At 47.0% G+C, this 22,841-nt stretch overlaps 2 protein-coding genes across 9 annotated transcripts in view; both read left to right on the forward strand.

Moving 5' to 3' along the window:
* The window catches only part of GRK3 (G protein-coupled receptor kinase 3), a 117,063-nt gene extending 109,945 nt beyond the window's left edge, over positions 1-7,118 (forward strand). For all 3 annotated transcript variants that reach the window (XM_074356767.1, XM_074356768.1, XM_074356769.1), the window contains one exon: positions 926-7,118. In XM_074356767.1, coding sequence (XP_074212868.1) covers positions 926-1,087 — 162 coding nt within the window. In that variant the 3' untranslated portion in view covers positions 1,088-7,118. The remainder of the gene's footprint in view (positions 1-925) is intronic.
* A 2,556-nt stretch (positions 7,119-9,674) lies between these two features.
* MYO18B (myosin XVIIIB) overlaps positions 9,675-22,841 on the forward strand; it is a 215,563-nt gene continuing 202,396 nt past the window's right edge. For 2 of the 6 annotated variants that reach the window (XM_074356764.1, XM_074356765.1), the window contains exons 1-2: positions 20,216-21,092; positions 21,966-22,124. In XM_074356764.1, coding sequence (XP_074212865.1) covers positions 20,880-21,092; positions 21,966-22,124 — 372 coding nt within the window. In that variant the 5' untranslated portion in view covers positions 20,216-20,879. Of the gene's footprint in view, positions 9,851-20,211; positions 21,093-21,963; positions 22,125-22,841 lie in introns of those variants that run through there. The other 4 variants (XM_074356762.1, XM_074356761.1, XM_045513911.2 and 1 more) reach the window with 4 other exon arrangements.

Consider the following 22,841-nt stretch of genomic DNA (forward strand, 5'->3'; position numbering starts at 1 on the left):
TAGGGGCCTTGAATTTTATTTGTAACACAGTTGTCCAGATCTGAGCTGATCTTTCAGCATGTTTGAAGTCAAGGGTTGTGTGTTTAAATAAACAGAACATACCCAAGTAGCTCTTCTCGGGGGAAATACCATCGTTCTCTCCCCAGAGTTCTATTAAGTCCCAAACTTAATTCCTGAACACATCTCTACTGGGGTGTTGGGGTGTTGGGGGGGACCTGTGGGATTGTGTGTGAGAAAAGAGTGTATTTAGAGAGAGAAAGCAGTAGTAGATACAGAAACATGTTTTGTTTTGTTTTTTTGAAGTATAGTCGGTTTACAAGGTGTTAATTTCTGGTGTACAGCATAGTGATTCAGTTATACAGATATATTCCTTTTCATATTGTTTTTCATTATATTATTGTTATAAGACAAAAATGTGTCTAATTCATGATTTCAGCACTTGCTACTGGGTACTGTGTGTGTGTGTGTGTGTGTGTAAGAGCATATTTAGAGAGCTAAACCAATAGTTGGTAGAAAAAGTGTGTTTAATTACTTCATGGCTTCATTGCACATGCAAAAGTGCTTTTTAAATTTGTCAGAACTCCCCCTCATATATTATTTTATGGACTCCGAGTTGTCTTAGACATCAGAAATCACAGGTAATCTCTCAACACAGGAGAAGCGTGACTCTCCTGGAGGATTGCACGAGGCTTCTCTGAAGGGCGTGGTGCTGCCTGTCTATTCTCTGGGCAAGGGGACCCTGGAGGAAGTCCCCTTGTGTCCCCCAGTTGTCCCACTGCAGCGCGGGATGCGGGCTGTGATTTCCCGGGGGTTGTGGGTTGAAGAGGGGGTTCTGAGGACATTGGTACTTGCCAGAGGCATCCACGTCTGTGGGCAAAGCAGGTAAAACTGTCCCAACCCCTCCTCCCCGTGTGTTTTCATCCAGAGTGACCCGGAGTTCGTGCAGTGGAAGAAGGAGCTGACGGAGACGTTCACGGAGGCCCAGCGGCTGTTACGTCGAGCCCCCAAATTCCTCAACAAGTCTCGGTCCGCCGTCGTGGAGCTCTGGAAGCCGCCCCTCTGCCACAGGAACAGCAATGGCCTCTGACAGCCTGGACCGGGACGGTCCCGGAAAGTCCACACCGGGCTGCTCAGCCTTGGGGAGAGGTGCAAGGAGGAGGTCGATGCTCTCACCCACGGGATTCTCCGTGGCTCAGGGGCCCCCCAGGACTCTGAGATGCTTCTGCGAGGAGGGGTGGCCACCCCCAGTCTCGGGGTCGCCTCCCTCCCCTTCTGGGGGCCACCTGCCTCCATCGCATCTGTCCGCCCTCAAAACTACTGAAGAAATGGAAGCTCTTTCTTTGCTGCACATCCTTTTGGTTGTAGGTGAACCTAGAACTTGAGGTGGTTCCTACTGACCACTTCATTTTTTAACGTCTGACACAAAACGTATCTCAGACTTGCCAAAAGAGGATGTGACCGTCTGCCAAGTTGGGTAATAGATTGCCCCTGCGTTGCCATTTTTGGTCCACAAGCAGCCACTGCTGGCTTTAGACGTCTTTGCTCCAGGCCACGGGGCAGGGGTGGCAGATCACCGGGTGCATCTTCTGTGTACTTCAGACCTGGCCTCTCATTGCCCAGGCATTGAAAGCTGCAGAGATTTTCCAAAAGGGTCGCACCTGAGCCCCCACTGTGTGTGCTGCCCCCATAGGTACAGGCCAGTCCCCAACAGGGAGCTTCGGCAGCTGGGAACCGAGGCAGCGGGGTCCTCCGAGGGCACAGAAGTCGCTCAGCATCGAAGGTGTCGGACAGTAGATGGTTGGGAAGGTTTCCAGCAGATTTGGCGTTGTCCACTTCAAGGCAATAGCAATTTTCAAAAACCTTCCAGTAATCAGCACTTTCTCGTGTCTGGGTGCCCAGGAACGCTTTGGCGGGGGGGGGGGGGTTGACCCGGTCTTGGGTTTGGACAGGAAGCAGCTGTGGGACCCAGCAACTCTGGTTCCCTCTGCCTGACCTCAGGAAGCATCTCAGTCGTGGATGTATTAAGGAAGGAAACTCTGTTTTACATCTTAGTATAATTTAAAATGAATTCTATTGAAAAAAGAAGAAAAGAACGAATGTGTCAAAATGGGTTAACTGTGTATCTTGACCTGTGGTGGTGGTCAGCTGTCGTTAGTGAATAATTGCTTGCACTGGGTGACTCATTCTGACAGCGTCACAGCATAAAGGCCGTTTCCCCAATCCCAGTGGCCCCCGCTCCCCGTGATTTGTTTCAGGCCCCAAATAAGTGCTGGGTTATCAGAACCAATGTGTTTCCCAGCAAAATCCTCGGTGTCGTCAGACTAAAAATAGTAACAGTAATTTTTAAAGTCCACTTACTTGTCCTATCCTTAGTGCAATTGAATGTATGTTTCTAGGTCAACTACTAACAATATAAATAACTTGACACCCTAATTATCTGCATCCTGTCCTCGATATTTTTAGTGGTTCCAAATGTTTGTGTTGACATTCGTGTGCCTCTTTCACTGGGAAAGTAAGTCCTTTTTAATGAAATGATGTTTTGAGAGTCTGGAAGGTAATTACTGAAAGAGCCTTTTATTTCGTAGGAATTAATTTGGAAAAGAAATTTGGAGGTTTACAATTTGTCTCAGCCACTAGTTGGAGTTTCACATGTGTGTTCCACTATGGGCTGTTTCCAGTGCAGGAGGGGCGGGGGTACTAGTTACGTGGAATCCCCCGATTTAAAAGGGAAGCACGGTATTCAAATTCTGTTTTTCTGAAAAAACGTTAAATATCACAAATCCACCAGAGACAGAAAAGCAGTTGTTCTTCCTGAAGAGTGAGCGTCTTCCCTGGCACAGTCGACTGTAGCTGTCACTCCTGTGGTCAAGGGCTCTGTCTCAAGGTCACGTGTGCTTAGTACTTTCAGTTCAGAGATGGGTAATCACAGTTTAGAAATCACGGAGCCTCTGCCTCTGCTGGACAGACTAGAGCGTTAGCCTCATGTGCAGAAGGTGCACGGACTCCTTCAGGGTCTGAGCTTGGTGTCCCCCCATTCCACACGTACGGAATCAGCTACGCTGATTCGCATCTCTTTGCAAAGTATCATTTATGCTCTGGAGTAGAACATTAAGGTTATCTTCCCTTTGGAAAAGAAAACTGAATTAGAAATACCCTGAGAGCCCTTTTGCCTCAGATTTATTCCAAGTAAATTTTTGCTCTCCCCCATCTTGAGTTTGATGGATAACTTCATGGTTGAGAAATGCATCAACATGGATGTAATTTATTAAACGTACTCTGTGAGGTTAGGACAGGCGGCTTTTTAGGGGGGGTATCCGGGTGTGTTGGGGTCTAGTTCGGCAGCCCAGGAGAGGCCAGTGTTCCACGTGAGCTCGTGTCTGCAGCCGTTCTGGCTGGATACGTGTTTCTGCTGCCAGACAGAAGACAATTCTGGGGCCTTTCTGGGCCAGTACCTGGTGCCCACCTGGCCAAAGATGTCAGTTGGTTTAAAAGTCTTGGTATAAGTGGCTGTTTTAGGTTTTAAGAGTGTTGCATCATTCCTAGGTGTTTGACCCCACCTACATCTGGACCATTAAAAAGGACAAAATTGAGCACAAGTGTTCTTATTATTTTATATCTATCTGGTCGGGCTAGTTTAATATTGTCAGAGAAGATCATCAAAGTTCATGTTTTTTATAAAATCATGGTAATAGTAAGTCTTGATTTCATATTTCAAAGGAATCATGAAACCAAAGCCTAAAAATAATCGATGACTTTAAGCTGCTCTACAGCATCTATGGAATAAATTGAAAACTTTTGGGAACTGAAGGTTTTTTTTTTTTTCTTTCATTGAAAACATTCTCGTTGGTGCATTTATCCCCTTGTGTCTTTGGGACTCATGGTTTTTCCTTCTATATCATGTTTAAGTATGATTTTTCAGCAAAACCGGTAGAAGTCGGCTGTTGTCTCACTGCTAGTGTGAATTTCACTGCTTGTGCCTGTGATTGGTCAGTTCACAGACATGACAGTTTCAAATTCTGTACATAAAGATAAGGGACAAGTGTCAGGGCTCGCTGAAGAAAGGAAGCCGTCTGCTCCAGAAAGACAGCAACAAAACTGGAAAAGGTAAATCAATGAAGAGCAACAACCACAGGCAACGATCGGTTTTAAGCCAGACGTAGTTTGATTTGTGGTTTGAAATATGCTGTGCAGCTATTGAAGACAATTGTTTTAAGGCCCTCGCTGGCTATTAAAAATTCTCATTAACCAATTGACAACAGTGGTTTAACTATCAGGAAGATCAAAGTGTGGGGTTTTTTTTCCTGATTGTATTTTAATTTCACTTGAAATTTATAGTGGGGTCAATCCAATACAGTTGAATTTTTGGTGGAATTGATTTTTTTCTGACATTTCGAAATTGTCACATATCAAGAAGACAGAATTCTCAAAATTGGACTTTTTTCATGTGATGTAAATCTATTAAAATTTTTTTTGAAATGTGCTGGTGTAATCTTAAGGCTTACCTTGCATGGTTTAATTATGTGCAATTTTTTTTTCCTCAGTTGCATTCAGGGAAGTGTTTCTGTGTCATTTGAGATACTTGAGGAATGAACTCCTCCCCTCCCGGGGGATGGAGGTCTTGTTTGTACCCAGAGAGGAGTTGGTCGGGCTTCACTGGGATCTGAGACAGATGCTGGGAAGTGGGCAGAGTGGGTGTCACCGATGGCAGGATTGTGGCAGAAATGGGGCAAAGGAAAAAAAGAGGAGTTAATTTGCTGGTAAAAGCCAATCTCTTTACACCATAAAGCACCAGGGAAATAACTGAGTTAAACTTGGTGCATTGGGGGGTTTCCCCCCTTATAACAAGAAGAGTCAAAGGGGAACTCTTATAAGATTTGGTTGCTTTATTTTTGAACAGGTGGAGTTGCTGAACTTATTAAAAGGCTGTTTGCTTTCCACCGGGACTTTCTGTAGAAATTAGGTCCTCCTGCTTGTCATTCAGCATCCTCTGGGAAGGCGCACGGGGCACACAGCTGATGCCCATCTTGTCTTGGTGGCGTGTACTCTGCAGGCCTCCTGGGGGACCAGAGGTGAGATGTGCGCGGCTGTCAGTGCAGCGCCCTGCTGGTCAGGTGGGGACAGTGCCGCCCATGCACTGAAGTTGCCCTAATTCCCCTACAGTAACAAGACTGGGCTTGCTTCATGAGGCAGGCAGGCTTCTTGAATAGTTTAAATTTTCAAAACTCTCTTTTCCCGCTAAAAATCTAACATGATTTTTCCCTCCCACATCAGGTTGACTGAAGAAGCTTGAATTCATTAATTCCTTAAATTCATATTAATAGAATTTTTTTGTATCCAGGCCACATTTTTAAAAATTTACTATAGAATAAATGAAAGTTGAACTATAAAATGATACTTCTTGGGTTCCTAGGGTCATAATGGCCTTTAGATTTTCTTCGCCTTCAAAAACTCAAAGAGCTGTTCTCTTACAGCAGAGTAACAGAGATGCAAGATGCTGGCAGCATCTGAAGGTTTGGGGGCACAAGTGGCTGGCCACTTCGCTGACATGGCTGGGCTAGCACTTACTGATCAATTTAGCGCCCCAAATTTTAAATTGCCTTTATTAAAAAAAAAAAAAACACGTGCACACTACAGAACATGGATTAACAGTGTATGCATTCCATCAAAACCAAAACACCATTTTAGAGTTAAACAACGCATGTTCTTATAGTAAATTCTCTTATACCTAACAAATCTCAGAGTCATCTGTGAGAAACTGGTAACCATGCTTCCATTTCAGATTTTGTCCTTATATAAAATGTGTCTCATACAAGGGTAGGGAATGGAGAAAATATGTCTAAGTGTGTATTCATATTCCAAAGGACCTGAAATTCAACTTCTTGTTTCTTAGTTGATTCTGTCTCATGATGTACATGTTAGATGTGGTTTATAAGCTAAACACTGGCCTTTTTTTAAGTTCTATTGTTAAATTGTATTTTTCTATGTTTTAACTAATTATTATTGATTTGGCTCTTTCTGGCTAACATAAAGATTGCCAAACTACATATATATACATATTTTAAACACAAGTTCTATTTTAGCACAACAGCATTTTGTATTATTTATTGAATCCTTAAGTTTGTTTCCATCAAAAAAAATTCCTTATCACTTTTGCTCCTTTTTATTTGTATAGTTTGTTATTTAAGGAAATGCAGTCCTTCCTGTTTTTTTGTTTCTTGTTTTTCACAAAATTGAAGCAAAGCAGATAGCATTGTGGGGCAAACGTCCCTTCTCTGCCACGGACTGTTCTCAACAGCAGCTCACCCTCTGATCTGCGCTGAGAGTCAAGTGCACTTCCTGGGGTAACATCCGACAGCGAACTTGCTGCAGAATACTGCGTTCAACTACCTCTTCCGAAGGCCCCCCTCCTTGTTGACAGGTTCCCTGAGTGCTTTACTCTAGACAGGCTCCATCGTCATCAAAGAATTTTGGGAAAGAGTTTGGATGGCATTCTCTCGAGGTGTAGGTTTCACGGCATCATGTAAGCCCCAGTGAGTGCGGTCAGGGGCTATTACCCCTTCTGTATGATCATCCTTCAGGACCTGACGTTCACCTGCAGAGCATCATTTCTGACTCTTCTTGTGCCAAATCCCCCGAATCAGTCTTGCCACCACCTCAAGATCTGACTGTTGCATCTGATCCATCAGCTGCGGACGGACGCCTCTTCCTCCACACTCTTTAGAAATGGCCCGCTGGGTTTACCAGCAGCACATTTGAATGTGCCTTCCCCCCTCGGTATTTCAAGATGGTTTGGGAAATGGGCTTGTATATGGTCCCAACTTTGCGAGAGGTCTTATTTTTGAGTGGACCCTTGAGGGTCCATGTGAGAGGAGGGGTCCCTCCTCACGCGCTGACCTTTGTCTCTCCCTGTTTTCCCAGCTGTGTAGCTATCCACGTAGTCATATATTTACTCTGTTCAGGGCAAAGCAAAATACCCTTAAAGAAATAAGTCCGTTTTCTTTTTTTTATTAACAAGTCCATTTTCTATCGTGCATCGCTGTACCGAGCAAAGCCAGTGAATCAGATATTGTAAATCTGTATGTTGTACCTATTAAAGCATTTGTTTTTCTCTCTTTTCACATCAGTTGCGCCAGTGGAGGTTTACGTCAGCTCTCAGCATGCATTTACTAGTGTGCTTTTGAAATTGTATCCCACGTGAGATTCTGTTCTGCGGTCACCTGCCCTGTGTGTGGCGTGTCACTATCAGTTACTATCACCATCTTTCATGGCTATTTAGGGGGCAGCCAGGCTGGTTTTCTGTGTTTATCAATTGCTTATAGAAACCTTAATGGAAAGGATATGTACAAAGGTACTTTGGTGTTCTCTACCCCCCCCCCATTAAATTAAATTAATTAAGGAAACTGCATTTCTTTATCAATCCTTTAGGTCATCAGGAAATGACTCATTTTTAAGAATCCTGACTTTGGGGAGAATTCATGCAGAGACTGATTTTATTACAAAATGAAAAAATAAAAGGATGGGAACCACCAAATAAGCGTTTCTGCTGATTTGATGGATTGTTGGAGCACAGCCAGCTTCAGTGTCAGGGTTTTGGAGACTACCTGCTTGTGTCAGACATGGTGCCAGGAAAGAGTCTGGGAAAGCCAGGAGGTCCATCTCATCTCCAATTTTTCTAGACGCGATGCCAAGCTCCCCCGTGTGATTCTCGGGTGACCCTGGGGTCCCTCCCTGGACTTAAGACCTCTCACTTTCCATCCCTGCTCCCAGGAGGACATGAGGAGAGACCCTGTGGTGCACATCACTTTAAACCAGAATCCAAGGAGGTGGTGGCCCCAGAGCCACGACTTCTTGGGCAGGACTGTCTGCTCATGGGTCCAGAGGTTGAGGGTAGGGCAGGTACCTCCGTCCTTGAGCTGGAAGCACCTCCTGTCCCTTGCCGGTTCAGGAAAGAAGGAAGTCACAATTGGCGCATATAGGCATCTGGTTTCCCTGGAATGTAGTTGTGTTTGCAGACTTGAAAACCTCTTAATGGAGTAATTGACAGGAGCCCCAGCTATGGGGAACATAGTCAGTTCCATGGGCAAAGGGCAGCCGTGCAGTGGAGCCCTGGGTCTGATGCACCACATAACCAAGGACCACGCCTGAGAGCTGCAGAAATCCAGTCCCCCCTTGGAACCCAGAAGGAAGGGCAGTGTCCTGGGGACCCTACTCCCAGCAAGATCACGGGGCAACCTCTTTGGGCCTAACGTATGGACATGACTGGTTTTTGCATTCGTATTCTTACTCTTTAACTTTGATCTGCGGGTAAGATGCCCAGTTCTTCAGTTTCCCTTGTAGGCACACAGTGTTGATTTGCTAGCTGGTTAAACACATCTCCACCTGACTGTCAGTCATAGTTTTCTATGGGGGTTTTTCAAAATTTCCTCCCTTTTACGCGTATATTAGTGATCGTGGAAGCGCCTGCATCGGGGACGTCCAGCCTGGTCCTATTTTAAACCTAACTTCTGACTCATTGTTTCTATGTGACAGATAACGATTATTTCACTTCTCTGTCGTGAAATGGCCTACTGACCGGCGAGGACTGGAAAAAGAGAGGAAGAGAATTATGAATAGTCTGTTTGTGTACAGTTGGGTCCCTCTAACAAATGTAAAGTAAGATCATACCGACGGCACTCTGGAGGCTTAGCTGAGTGCAGTCAACAAATACAGTTGCCCTTTGTGGTTGCCACTGAAAAAGCTTCCATTTTGCATTATAAGTTTCAACGGGGTGTAATCTATAAGTTTGAATTACTATGTTGTAAACTTGAAACTAATATAATATTGTAAATCAACTATACTTCAAAAAAAAAAAAAAAAAAACCACGTTAGTTAGGCTCAGTGCTTAAGATTACCTGTATGTACAAGCAAGGGCAGCTGTTTCTTGTTCTCTCGCCCTCATGCTGCAGCATGAGTCCCAATAAAGCCTTGCCTGAATTTCTCATCTGGCCTCTTATCACTTTTTGTTGATTAGAGAGTTCCAGAACCAGAGTCAGTAACACAGGCAGTGGACAGGGCACTCTTTCGAGCATCCTGTTTTGTGCCATGTTTAAGTCTGTGTCATCTGGGGCCAGAACTGCCTAGGTTCTAAATCCTGGCTCTCCCCTGCAAGTTGGTTCATTTTTCTGTGCCTCCGTCTCCCCATCTGTGAAATGGGAGTGGGGAAACCCTACCTCCTAGGATTGTCGGGAATGGGAAGTGAGTTCATTAAAGGCCTCAGGTTGGTGTCCAGGCGTGTGGTAGTGGCTGCATCCTCCTTACACGTATTTAGGTGCATTGATTGTTTACCAGGAGATGCCAGCACTGGGTCCAGTAATTTCCTTCCAGAGTCCCAGCTGGAACGCGGAGCCAGGCTCTCCTCGTCCAACTCCAGTGACCGCTGGTTATCTGCATGGAGCAGAGGCAGGAGCATGGCTGTGCGGCCCGCCCGGGACAGGGATGACGGGTGAGAATGTGCTTGCGTTGGGAGCTGTCCCCTCCCCTTTTCTGCGCCACCAAATATGTCCATGCCCTCTGACTGCCACGCTCCGATGGCCACCCCGGGCTGCCGTCTCCTGCCCAGACCTGGAGCTCACCAGCTAATTTTAGAAATGACTTGTCGACTCAGCTGCTATCACATTGGCGCGGAGGGAGGGTGCGGGAGGACAGGGAGGAGCAGTGAGGGAAGGGGATGTGTGTGACAGTGTGGGGAGGGGAGCTCTGACATTTCTCCTCTGTGCCTGCTCTTTCGGCTTGGTGGGGTCTCTGCACTGAGACCTGGGGAGACCTTCCAGGTGACAGTGGATCCTGAGACCTGTGGCCCTGTGGGTTGAAGGTACCGTCGGGCTGGGTTTTGCGATGGGCACTTGTGAGTCGACAGGCATAATTTTCGGGAATGTGCTTTGGGGGCTGCGGTGGCAGGCCTCTGGTCTGTCTATTTTAGGCCTTTCTGATGTGGCCGGCCTCCGGGGCCTCTTCCCTCTGCCGCATGCCTGCATCGCTCGTAGAGAAAACAAGAGTGTTTCATGGGCAGATTTTAGGACGAAAGGCTGGGGCGAGCGGACACTTTTAAGGACCACCCTGGTCAGGACCCAGCTGTTTGCTGCTTATGAAAATTATATGTATTTAGAGTCGCGAGATAACCTTCACTTTGGAATCTCAGCCGGCAGACGGCGGGGTTCAGATTTTCCCTCAACTACCAGTGATTTCTGCTTAACTGGTGTCAGTTTACAGTCAGGAGTCCAAACTCTTCCCCTTTTCATGTTCCCAATGCTGTTGAGTATAAATCTTGATAGTAGTTTTTTAATCCGTTTATTCCAAATAAGCATGGGTTTGGGGTGGGGGAGGGGTGGCGGGGGATGAAGGTTTGAATTTCATGTGGCGCTGACTTGATCCCCTGTCTGAGAGGAGGTGTTTTCTCTGGCACATTCGGGCATTTCTTTGAATGGAGAAGTTGCATGGGCCCTCGGAGGGTGGGGGCGGAGGGGACAGGGGAGGGGGCTGTGTTTTCACCTGGCGCTCCCTCCCCAGAGTCAGGCCTCAGGGCCACGGCCTCTGTGTGGCTTCTCCATAGAGGTGGCTGGGAGGGGAAACCCCAGTCAGTTCCAAGCTGCCTGGTCTGGCCTTGACCCGCCACGAGCCTGGGCTTCTGTCCTGCAAGGCCTGGGAAACTCGGCTGCGGCTTTCACTCTGTGGCCGGCCAAGCAGATGCCCGGTGTCTGACGAGACCATGGTTCCCTCGGAGTGGTCTTTGCTACTGACTTAGGTCCTCCTGTGTCCGGTAATACATCCAGGGTGGGCTGGGGGAAGGCCTGTGTGGTTTAGGCTGTGTGGGTGAGTTCTAAAAAATAATGACCCAGAGAGAGAGGGGAGGGGGAGGAGGAGGAGGAGGGTCCCCTGGTCTCTTGACTTTTGAGGGGCTGCATGTCACCAATAATAGACATTTGGTGTCACCTGCACAGAGGCCTGGTCACCTTGAATAGCCTAGTTTGGGTGCTGCTGACTCTGTGACCTCAGATCCGCCCCTTCCGGAATCCGAGTTTTAGTTATGCCTTCTAAAACCTGAGGGCCCTTTAAATAGTGCAGCTATGAACATTGGGGTGCATGTATCTATTAAAAAATAAATTTGGTGGGGTGGGTATAGCTCAGTGGTAGCACATGTGCTTAGCATGCAGAAGGTCCTGGGTTCCAACCCCAGTACCTCTATTTAAAAAAAAAGCATTTAATAAAAAAAAAAATAAAAATTAACGTCAACCAACATAAATAAATAAGTTAATTAATTTAAAAAAATCCCGAAGGCCTGGGGCCAGACCATCCTGGAGACAGCTTCCAGGATTCAATATCCAGGGCAGCATTTCTGCAAAGACAGGTCATTGATTACCTCCATCAACCACACCAGGGTGGGGGGTGCTTTAAAAATGCAGATTCCCAGGACCATCTCAAAACTACTGAAAAGTCTTGGGGGGAAGGGGCGTGGAAATCTGTAGATTTCCAACTTGACAGGTAGGATTGGTACCCACCAAAGCTGGAGAACCACCTTTCCTCTGTGGGAGCCAGTGAAACTCCTAGGCACCCACCTTGTCAAAACTCACTGCATCACAGATGTGGAAAACACACACTGTCCTCTATTAGGGTCTGATTATTGCAAAATTTCCTAAGGCCAATGTTCAGACAGGGTAAGATCAAGTGCTTCTGGTGGCTTTTGGGGCTAAGACAAGAAGGCCCAGAAGCTGGAGAAAACTTCCTGGCACTGCCGAAAGGATGGGGACTCTGGCTGTGTCTCTCCTCGGCCTTGATGAGACAGCCCCTACCCAGTACATAAAAACAATTGTCTGAATGGTCCAGTGGTATACAACATATCCTCGAATTTTTTATTTAATCGTTTTTACTTTTTACAGCAGTTTTAGATTCAAAGCAAACTTGAAGGGAAGGTACAGAGATTTCCCATACACCCCCTGCCCCCCACATTCACAGCCTCCCCATGATAACATCCCCAGAGTGGGACGTTTGTGACAACCGATGGACTTATATTGACATGTCCTTATCACTCCAAGGCCATAGTTGATATGACGGTTCACTCTTGGTGGTGTTCACTCGATGGGTTTGCACAAATGCACGATAACAGGTCTCCATTATTAGAGTATCACACAGAATAGTTTCACGGCCCTAAAAACCCCCTATGCTCTGCCTAGTCCATCCCTCCTTTCCCCTGACCTCTGGCAACCACTGATCTTTTTACTTTCTCCATAGTTTTGCCTTTTTCAGAATATTATACAGTTGAAGTCATACAGTATGTAGTCTTCACTGACTGGGCCTTTCCCTTAGTAACATGCATTTACGTTTCCTCCATGTCTTTTCATGATAACCCTAATATTTAAACTATATGAAATTGCATTATTTGAAAAATAGAGAAAGTCGATTTGAGACAAGCAGAAGTCCCCTGGGTGCCATCAGATCCAGCCCTACCTGTTCACAGATGAGGCCACTGGGGCACAGAGAGGGATAGCAACTTGCTCAAGGACACACAGCTTTGTAGTGATGGCATTGGGTTAGAACAGACCCTGCCTTCAAGTTTGGCATTCAGGGAGCAGCCTGGGGCTCCTCATTTTAGGAATACTAACTGAATTTTCCCCATTACCCCAGCCCCAAAACTTCATCATCATCTTCCAAACCTCAAAGGAAAGAATTAAATCTCAGCTTTAGTTCAACAAAAGTGAGCTTTATTACACAAACAAGGTTGTTGGGATGAGAGCTGATGGAGGTATCTCATAACCATCAAGGCAGATGTCAATCTCTCTCTCTCTCACACACACACCCACCTACACACACACACACACACACACACACACACACACGCATACATACACACACCATTCATTCTGAAGGATCTAGAGTCACCATCAGTTTAATCTGAATCACTCCCCCACCCCAGGCATGACTCACTCGGCTCTAATTTTCCTTTCCTGCTCTATTTCTCACTGTGCTTCGCCCTGGTACTTCTTTTTTTTTTTAAGAACTACAGTTTCTGGCAAGGAGGGAAAGATCTTCGAGAACTGGTGAAGTGAGTTTACCAAATATGTGGCCAGTACTCACGCTCAAGGAGGCAGGAATTTCAAGGTCCAGGGTCCCAAGTAATTTATCTCCGCCCATAAAAGGCAGAGTGCATTTTCAGCTGTTTCTTGGGTACCAGCTGGGGTTTGAGTTTCAATTTCATGGAGGGCAACTGGATTAGCTGTCAAGTTGAGAGAGACAGGCAGAGAGAGAGAGAGAGATGGTTGCTTATTGGGATTAAATGTCTCATTCATGCTGGATATTCCTGTGAGTTTGGGCATGAGTGATTAGCCCCATTTTACAGATCAGGAAGTGAGATTTAGAGGCTTAAGGGACCCAAGGTCATGCAGAGTGAAATGAAACTGGGACTTGGAGCCTTTCTGCTAGAGACTTGTTTATTTAGTCGAGCCCAATAAACAGGGAGGTAAGATAACCAATTACACAACCCTGTTCCACTGGGACAAATAACAAAGCCCATTCAAACTCATTACCTCATTTAATCCATCCAGGAGGGGGTGTGATACTCTTCCAGTTTTATCAGGGAGAGACTGAGAATCAGAGAGGGTTAGGGACTTGCCTGGGGCCACAGAGGCACTACATGGTGATGGGTCCAGGAATTACTTCTCCTCTTACCCTGTCAGCAGTGGGTTGGCTCATTTTCTCAGCTCTATGCCGCATCTATTTATTGTTCGAAGCAAGATTATTTTGCTCCCTGACCCTCTTCACGTTCCTCTCCACTTGGCATGATTCTTCTAGACCAGGGTTTCTCAACCTCAGCGATGTTGACATTTGGGACTGAATAATTCTTTGTCCTGAGCATTGTAGAATGTTTAGCAGCATACTTGGCCTCTACCTGCTAGATACCGGTAGCACCCCCGTCTAGTTGTAACAATCAAAGATGTCTTCAGCCATTGCCAGATGTCCACTGGTGGTACAGTCACCCCCTATAGAAAAGCCTGATCTAGTTTGGTTCTGTCCAACCTTAACTTTCTTCAACAATAGAAATGTTCTGTATTTGTGCTGTCCAATATGGTAGCCACTAGCCACACTGGTGCAGGCACCACACTACCCCAACCATTCCTGTGCCCATGGCAGACATTGCTAGTTGATCACCACACACGTTCTTGCTAGTTCAGCCGCAGCTTAGGATGCTTCTCAATACAACACTCCAAGCAGCTCCCAAATACAGATGAGTTGATGCTGGCATTTGAGAAATATTGGTCATCCCTGCAGTCGGCCACGAGGCCCATCTATGAGATCTGGCATCTCATCAGGCTGTAAGGTGGCTGGCAAGGGGCATGTGGCCCACCTGGGTCAGTGGGGAAACTGCAGATATAGAGAGGGGAGAGCCAATGTGCTGGAGGAGCCAAGATTTTTCTAACGATTCTCCAAGAAACACTTGTGGCAGGATTTAGAGACGGAGGAAAGGGGTAGGGTGGGGGAGGGGAGGTGCTGGCTCGTCAAAGCCAGCTGATGCGCAAAGCATTTGGAGATTTGAATTGAGCTGGGTGCAACATTGTGATTTATAAAGAAAAATACATATTTGGCCTTCCAAAAGTCACCTCATTAACGTAACAAAAGACACCCTGATGTCCCTTTACACTTAGGAAACTACAAGGGTTTAGGGAGCCGTGAACGAAAATTAAAAGATGATTGAAAACACTTATCAGTGATTAAGCACATGGGTCTGCGGGTGTCCTCTTCCCACTTTACAGCTGAAAAAACTGAGTCTCAGAGAACTTCCTGGGCTCCCACAAGAGAATATGGTAGCAGGACATGAACTTGGGCCATGATAACATGCTGCCCCCTATGTGCAGATGCAGACAGTGCAGGGGGACGTCAGAAATCCCAGCTATAGACTTGCTGACAATGGCCTGCTTTGTCCTTCCCAGACACTCCTAATCATTCATCCATTCACTCATTCATTCACTCAACAAATATGTCTTGAGAGCCAAGTATGTGCCAGGCACTGTTATAGGCTCTGGGGCTACATAAGTGAACAGAACAGATGGAAATTCTGAATCTCACAGGGGCCATGTTCTGTGTGTCAGAAACTAAACCAAAAATATACAGCATGATGTATTGTGGGATGATAGGCAGTGATTAAGTGCTATGGGGGGAAAGAGCAAGGAAAGACAATGGGCAGTCCTGGGATAAGGGTGGGGCGAGGTGGAATGGGGCTGTGAAGCAATTTAAATAAGATGGTGAAGGCAGGATTGTTGAGAAGATGACTCTGAGCTAAGGCTTGAAAGAGGTGAAGATGTGAGCCATGCAGAAAGAAAAGCATGTGAAGCACAGGGAACAGAATGTGCAAAGGCCCTGAGGTGGGAACTGTGTGAAAGGGTGCAGTCAGGTCAGTGTTGCTGCAGCAAAGGAGCAAGGGGGAGAGGTTGGGACAGGTGATCACGAGGGCCTCAGAAGCCACTATGAAGACCTGGGGGTTTTTTTCTTTGAGACAGGTGAATGAGGATTAGCTGCTGGGTCAGGGCTGAACCTTGAGGGGTAAGAGGGAATGCCTTGAGGGCCACACAGGGCCACGCAGACCTAGCCTATCTACATAGAAAACTGTTTCAAGCCATCCTTGGATTTGGGGTTACCTTTCATTTCACCAGCCTCCTTCACCCTTGAGGAAAGACTTGACACTTTATCCCATGAATTCTGAACATTTGGGGCCTTCTCATGGGCTTACAACAGCAGCTGATGAGGCAGGTGTGAGTTTCATATCTGGACAGGAATGTAGTGATAAGAACACATGCTTAAATTAAGGCTTGACAAAGCCACCCTGGTAGGATTGGCTCCTGGCCCTGGGTCAGTGGGGCTGGCCTGACGCCTTTGAAGGGAAGGACACGTGGAGTGAAAGCCGGAAACGGAGCTCTCTCTCATTGCCCCCATATACCATGGCCGTCTGGGCCTGCCCACAGCCAGGCTGAGGACAGCTCAGGATTCCCCCTGGAGCCTTGAAGGTGAGAGTGATTCTTGGGAAGCAGCCACTGACCTGGCCGGGCTGGATGGGAAGTGTTGAGGGGCAGGGCAGTGGCCAGGATAACCACCTCACGTCAGGCCTATTCATAAGCTCGGCTCTGCTGCCCAGGCGTGTAGCAGAGTGGATTCTGGCTGTGAGTCACTCGAGGCCACTCCAGTGTCTCCTAAGGGGAGGAGTGGAGAGGCGTCTTTTGTCCCCTTCTCTCCCCCAGCTCCTCCCCCCAGCGATCTGGGCTCCAGCATATCCTCCAGCTTTATTTGCCGCTACCGTGCCTTCGCAAGCTGGAGAGCCCACACCCTATAGCTCTTTACTTCGCTGTTCGCACTTGAACTCATGTTCTTAGGGTCTCCATGGGCACATGCCCTCATCAGAACCAAAACGTCCCTTCTTTGGATCCTGAGATTTCATTCTTGCCAGGCCTCGTAGGAGCAATGTGCCGGTCAATGTTTATCGGTTCTCCTGGAACAAAACAAAACACTTGATTTATGGTATCTGCCAATTTATGCAGAGTAAACACTGCCGTGGCTGATTTCAAACTATTATGTGACATCACACCATGCCGAGTTTGAAAGCGAGATCCACAGCAGGTCCCCGGCGAGCTCCCGCGAGATGACCAGCCGGCTTTCATCAACTCACGCGAAGTTCGAACGCAATAGCCATGATAGGCTCTCGCGAGATGTTTCCCATAATCCCATGCGGAGTTAAATTGAGACGCACAGTGGGCTCTCGCGATATAATCAGAGTCGGCTTGCCATCATCCCACGGAGAGCTAAATTGAGGGCCACGGTGGGCTCTCGCGAGATGACGCTGTTCGCCGCGGAGCTGGAGAGTGAGGGCCACGGTGGGTTCTGGTGAGGTAGGAGTGGGCTTCCACACAGCGCCGCCCCGGTAGGCCGGTCTCACCAGTTTTCCGAATGCTCAGGTGTTGGTGCGCGAGGGGGGATTAGCTCGAACGCTGCCCAAGCCTCTTCTTATGGATAAGTTACTGAGAGTGGCTACTAACAGGCCAAGGGGGCGAAAACTCTAGAACGAGGTAAACTAACAGTCGCGGGTGGGGTTGGGGTATCTTCCAGGACGGGTCTGAGGAGTCAGTGAGGGACGCTGCCGGAGCTAGAAGTGAAAAAAATGAAAGGGGAAAGTGACTCGTTCCTCCCCTCCTGGCCTTCTTCCCTAAGATTTTCCTGCATTGTCATCCCTCTGTATTCGCAGGGGATTCGTTCCAGGAACACCCACAGATACAGACACTCGTGGATGCTCAGGTCCCTTGTATAAAATATAGTATTTGCATATAACGTACGCACAGCCTCCTTTGTATACTTTAAATCGTCTCTGAATTACTTGTACCTGATGCAATGTAAATGCCCGTGTCAGCAGTTATAAACACAGTGCAAATGCTATGTAAATACAGTGTAAACGTGAATGCAGTGTCAGCAGTTGCCAGGGCACAGCAAATTCAAGTTTTGCTTTTTGGAACTTTCTAGAATTCCCCCCCCCCCCCCACGCATTGTTCCCGTCCATGCTTGGTTGAAATCGCAGACGCAGAACCTGTGCTGTTTCTTTCTGCTTGTTTTCTGTGTGGAGTGCTTTGTTATTTGTCCATTTTGGATAGTTCTTGTATGTGTGCCGTGTTTTCCTCCACCTTTTTCTCTTCACAAGCCAACACAAGCACCTTCCACTGTGATTGCAGATGCTTCCCAAACGAGCCCGAGACACCGCAGGTGGGATGGGAAACGGCGCAGCCACTTTGGTAAACAGTTGGGCCGTTTCTTAAAGAGTCAAACATAAAATTAGCGTAGTACCCAGCAGTGCCCCCTGCTAGGAAGCGCCCAAAGAGAAGTGGAAACACCTGGGCACCCCAAGACTTCCGTGACTATTCAGAGCCGCGGTTTTCATCACGGCCTCCAGGTGGAAACAACCCAAATGCTCATCTGCGGGTGAATGGATAAAGAGGATGTGGTTTATCTGTACCAGGGAACACTGACTTACACGATAACGCAGACGCAGCTCCAAAACATTATGCAAGGTGAAAGGATGTAAAAGACTGCATTCTCTAGGATTCTTTTTATATCACATGTCTGGAAAAGGCAATCTGTAGAGGTTAGTAAATTAGTGGTTGCCTGGGGCTGAGGCTGAGAACAGCTAGTGACTGCAAATGGACGTGAAGGGTCTTTTGGGGGCAATGAAATTCTGGTGATGGTTGCGGTACTCTGTAAATTTATTTTAAAAATGGTTAATTTTTCAAAAAGCATCAAAAGTGTATGCTTATAACGGGTGATTCTTACAGCTGGCATAGAAATTATACTTCAGTAAAGACAGTTGTTTTTTATTTTTGCGTTAATAATTTACTGTTATTAATGACACCTGGATATGAGGCGGACAGGGTCTTTCCACTTTGAGCCTGCTAATTTACATTTTTTCCCTGACGTTTCTATTTATAGTATGGGAACAAAGGGACACGTGAAACTCTTCAGCAGTTTGTACAGACACTGGCCTTCTACAAGTTCTGACAATGGGATGAATAAAGCTGTTTTAAAACGTTTCCTAAACATCCTTTTCAGTGAAATTTTAATATTCAAGTCAGGTGTACTCTGATTTATTTGACATTCTGTAGTTATTGGACACTTAGGGTTTTTTTTTTTTTTTTTTTTTTTAGCGCTACAAGCAACACAGTGATGACGTTTTCTGGTTGAGGATCACTCCTCAAACTTGTTTTCCAGAAGAGGTCAAATGTTATGAGTGTTCAGGGCTTTCAGAATGATGCTGAACAAGCTTAAGCTTTTCCCCAGAGCTCTGGGTCAATTCATAGCTGAGGTTTCCTACGCGTTCCTCATTTTCGTAGTGAAACTGTGGGGCCAACTGCTCCCTCACAAGAGAAACACCCTGTTCTGTGATTTTAGAAACCAGGTTAGCGGCTGCCCTTGAGGGGGTGGTTACTAGAAGGGGACACAAGGGATGCTCAAGGGGGTGGTAATATTCTGTTTATTTTTCAAATTGAGATAGGATTTAATACACTAAAATTTTCAATCTCAATTGTACAGCTGAATGAGTTTTTACAGGGGATATACTAGCATAACCAGCACTATGTCCACCTAAATAAACCTAGGAGGCAATAATCCAACCAGAAACCTTTATTTGGGATTAAAGAGTTGCAATTCGAGGCACACAGATTTGGGTAACAATGCAAACAGTGTCCAGCTAGGGAGTAAAATTCGGGGGCTTTTAAAGGCCGAGGAGGGAGGTTTGCATTACAAAGATTTGGAATTGGAATTGGAAGCTGAAGCTGGTCCTAGCTAAATGTGATTGAGCGTGGAGGCTATCACTAGAGGGAAGTAAAATTTCTTTACTGGGACTTATGGCAGGTGTTCTTGTAGGGTCCTTGGGATCTTTGTGGTTTGGACCAATTCGAAAGTTCCTGGTTGCACCTGGTGAGGATGTGTGTAAGATCCATCTCATTAATGGCCTGGCTCTCTATGCCATTTTGAAGCCACTTGACATGAGTGACTATTCTATTTCATATTTCACAACTTACATCAAGATATAGGACATTCCCATTGCCCTAGGAAGTTCCCCCATGGTTCTTCCCAAGCAAAAGCTAACAGCTCTTCCAGCCTCTATCACTATAAATTAGATTTGCCTGATTGGATTTGATTTTGTTTCATATAAATAAAATATTTTAAATTAAATTAAAATTTATTTTTAATTATTTTAAAGTTATTTTTTACTTTTATAATTTTGATCAAAATTAAGATGATTCTTTTAATCAGTAATACACTAAATTTTAACTGGATTTAAAATATTTTTAAAGAAAATCATAGTTTTTATTTAAAAAATTTAAGCAATAGTTTTAATTTGGTCAGGGTACTGGTTACATTTAAGTTCTTTATGTGAGTGCACTGAGCTGTGCACTTAATGAGTATGTGCTCTTCTGATTGTATATGTCATGAGAAAGTTGAAGTGTAGGGTCGGGGGCAAAGGCTTTCAGCGCACTGTCCGCTCCATGGCCAGCAGCCCCGTGCTGACTGCGTTCCTCCCAGATGTAAGTGACAGTGAGTTGTGCCCGGCTGTGGGTTCTTGGTACATGATGTTGGTGGGGGATGGGAGCCGAGTGGTACCCATGAGCTCACCTATCTCTCTTCTTTCCCCACTGTGTCTCTGTGGTTCAGTCTCGTGTCCATCACCTCATGTGCTGTGTGTGTCCATAAAGCCGCATTCCGTGCTGTCTGGCCGAGAGCTCCATCTCATCTCACCTTGTGGTCCTGCCACGGCCGCAGCATGGCCATCTCATCACGCCTCGCCCTGTGGGAGCAGAAGGAAAGTAACGCTGAGGGCTCAGACTGCAGCCGCTGGGGCCAGCTGGACACTCCAAGGATAAGTTTCAGCCGGGCTAGTCCAGGCTGCCCCCCCCCACCTCAGGCAGGGGTTCTGACGTCCCAGTGCCTCTCTGGGGCATGTCCAGTCCCCCTCCATCTGCCTCGGTTAGGCATGGCCTCCCAGCCCAGCTGGACATTAGTGACCATGTCCTTGACTCCTTCATGGCTGCCTGGTCTCTGCCTGTTCTCAATAGGCAGTGAGGGAATGAGCACGGGGTTGTGGGGTGGGGAGGAGGAGCGTATGCTGGGGAGGGGATGCAGAGCTGTTGGCCAGGTTTATGCCCTGGGGATGGGTTTCTGAGGTCCCTGCCTTCTGTCACCATGGAGAACTGGAAACAAGCCCTTCTTCCCAGTGATTCCTCTTTTCCCTTTTGTATTTCTCATAAGATTCCTTGAAGGGCTGCCTTTTCGATGCATGTTATCTCCTCCACCCCTCCTCCCACCCATGTGCACATGTTTTGATGCATTGGAGGGTGAAGGGTGGGGTGGTCCAGAAGCTTCTTTCTGGCTGCCTCTGCCCCTCCCGGACTGATCTGGATGCAGCATCCAGAATAATGTTGACACCTGCAGCACCTCTCCCTTATGATGCGGTCTCAGTCCCGTCAAGAGGGGCAGTGTGGTGTAAGCGTGAGCCCAGCCTCGTGTGTCTCCTGCTCCACTCTTCCCAGGAGGAGGTCTGCCTTGTTTCTTGCCCTCTGCTTTGCCTTCTGGACTTTCCTGTCTCCTTTGGATTCCCCTTTTATCAGCAGGGCTGTGGAGATCAAGTGTTAGCTAGCCTCTGGAGACGACCTTGATGAGCTTATTTTAAACCTAGCTGTAGAAACTCACGAGCAGTCACTGATGCTGGTTAAAGACCCACCCCATCGGTCACAACCCCAGGTTTCAGCCCCCAAGATCACTGTGGCAGTCCTCAGCTGCAGCCCAAATGCAGTCAGCTCTGGCCTGAACCATGTTTCTAGGGTGAAGTGCAGACTTTAAAGCCCAGCGTTGAGGAGCCCCTGGCTTCCCAGGTCCTGGTTTGGGGAGGGTTAGGAAACCACAGCACTGGGTGGGCAGAGTGGGCTATAGCCACAGGGCTGGATTCTTACATAAACCGTGGCTGCAAGCCCTTCCCTCCCTTTCCATGTTCCTGGCACACAGAAGTGATAGAACGATGAATTAATGGCTTAATCTATTCTACTAACTGCAAGGGAGATGGGACAGGAGAGTGTGGATGGTTCTCTGGGATCCATCCCCTTCCAGAAACTGGAAAAGCTCTTTTTGAAGCAGTTCTGTCTCACGCCAAGGGAGGGAACCAGTGGCCTTGATGGTGTAAATGCACATCATGAGGAAACTCGGTCCAGGCTAGAGCACACTGACCACAGTCACTTCTGAAGCTCAGGCATTCCATTTCCATGTCGAGCCTCACCTGCTTTGCTGTGGCCTTTCATACACAGGCTTGGTCATGTGTACCTCCCTCCTCAGCTCCATCACAGACTCTTTAAAGGGCCGCTTGCCCATGCAGGGTCATTCACTAAGCTTTCTCCTTCCTTGCTTCCACAAAACAGATTCGGGAAGAGGACAAGAGCCCCCCACCGTCCTCGCCCCCTCCCCTTTTCTCTGTCATCCCAGGAGGCTTCATTAGACAGCTGGTCCGGGAGACTGAGAAAGAGTCCAAGGAAGCAAGACAGAGAAAAGAGGCAGCGCTTTCCTCTCCAGAACGAGAGGTAAGTGGCCCCACAGGGAGGGACTAGGTGACCGTCAGTGCCCACCATCCTGTCCCCTGAGCCTCCTCTGAGTCACTTGCCAACCTTTGTTCCTGCGGTCCTCACTTTGAGGAGTGTCCTGTCTTCGCTTTAATCTGTTGAACTCCTATACATCCTTCAAAATTCAGTGCAAATAGTACGTTTCTGGAAAGCTCTCCCATTGCCTTCCTTCCTCTGATTCCCACCGCACTTCCTATGCCTGTTGAATTGTGGTCAGCATAGTAATTACTTGATGATACGGCTTATCTGACTAGGGATTCCTTAAGAGCAACAACTCTCTCTCATTCTACTGTATCTTGAGCAGCTCTCATAGTGCTTGGTCCATAGCGAGCGCTGAAAAATTGTTCTTTAATGAATGAATGAATGATATCAGTTGATGTGTGATAGGGATCATTTTACCACTACTTGTGCAGAAAGGGAAACCTGAATATTAGCTAAGGATGAGAGCGTGCTTTCGTTTAAGCAGAAAACATGTTTAGTTGGGATTCACTGGTTATCGCTGTATTGTTGGTAAAATACTGAAACCCTTCCATACCAGGTGGTAAATGGCCATGGCCCCAAGTCCCCCAAGTGCCGTTCAGCTGTCATGCTCACCTCAGTCCCTTCCCTGAGTCCCTCAGAGTGGCCACAAGCCAATAATTAAAGTGTTACTACTTGGCACAGGTAGAGACCCCAGGA

The sequence above is a fragment of the Camelus bactrianus genome, chromosome 32 (genome assembly GCF_048773025.1).
Source record: "Camelus bactrianus isolate YW-2024 breed Bactrian camel chromosome 32, ASM4877302v1, whole genome shotgun sequence".
NCBI lineage: Eukaryota > Metazoa > Chordata > Mammalia > Artiodactyla > Camelidae > Camelus > Camelus bactrianus.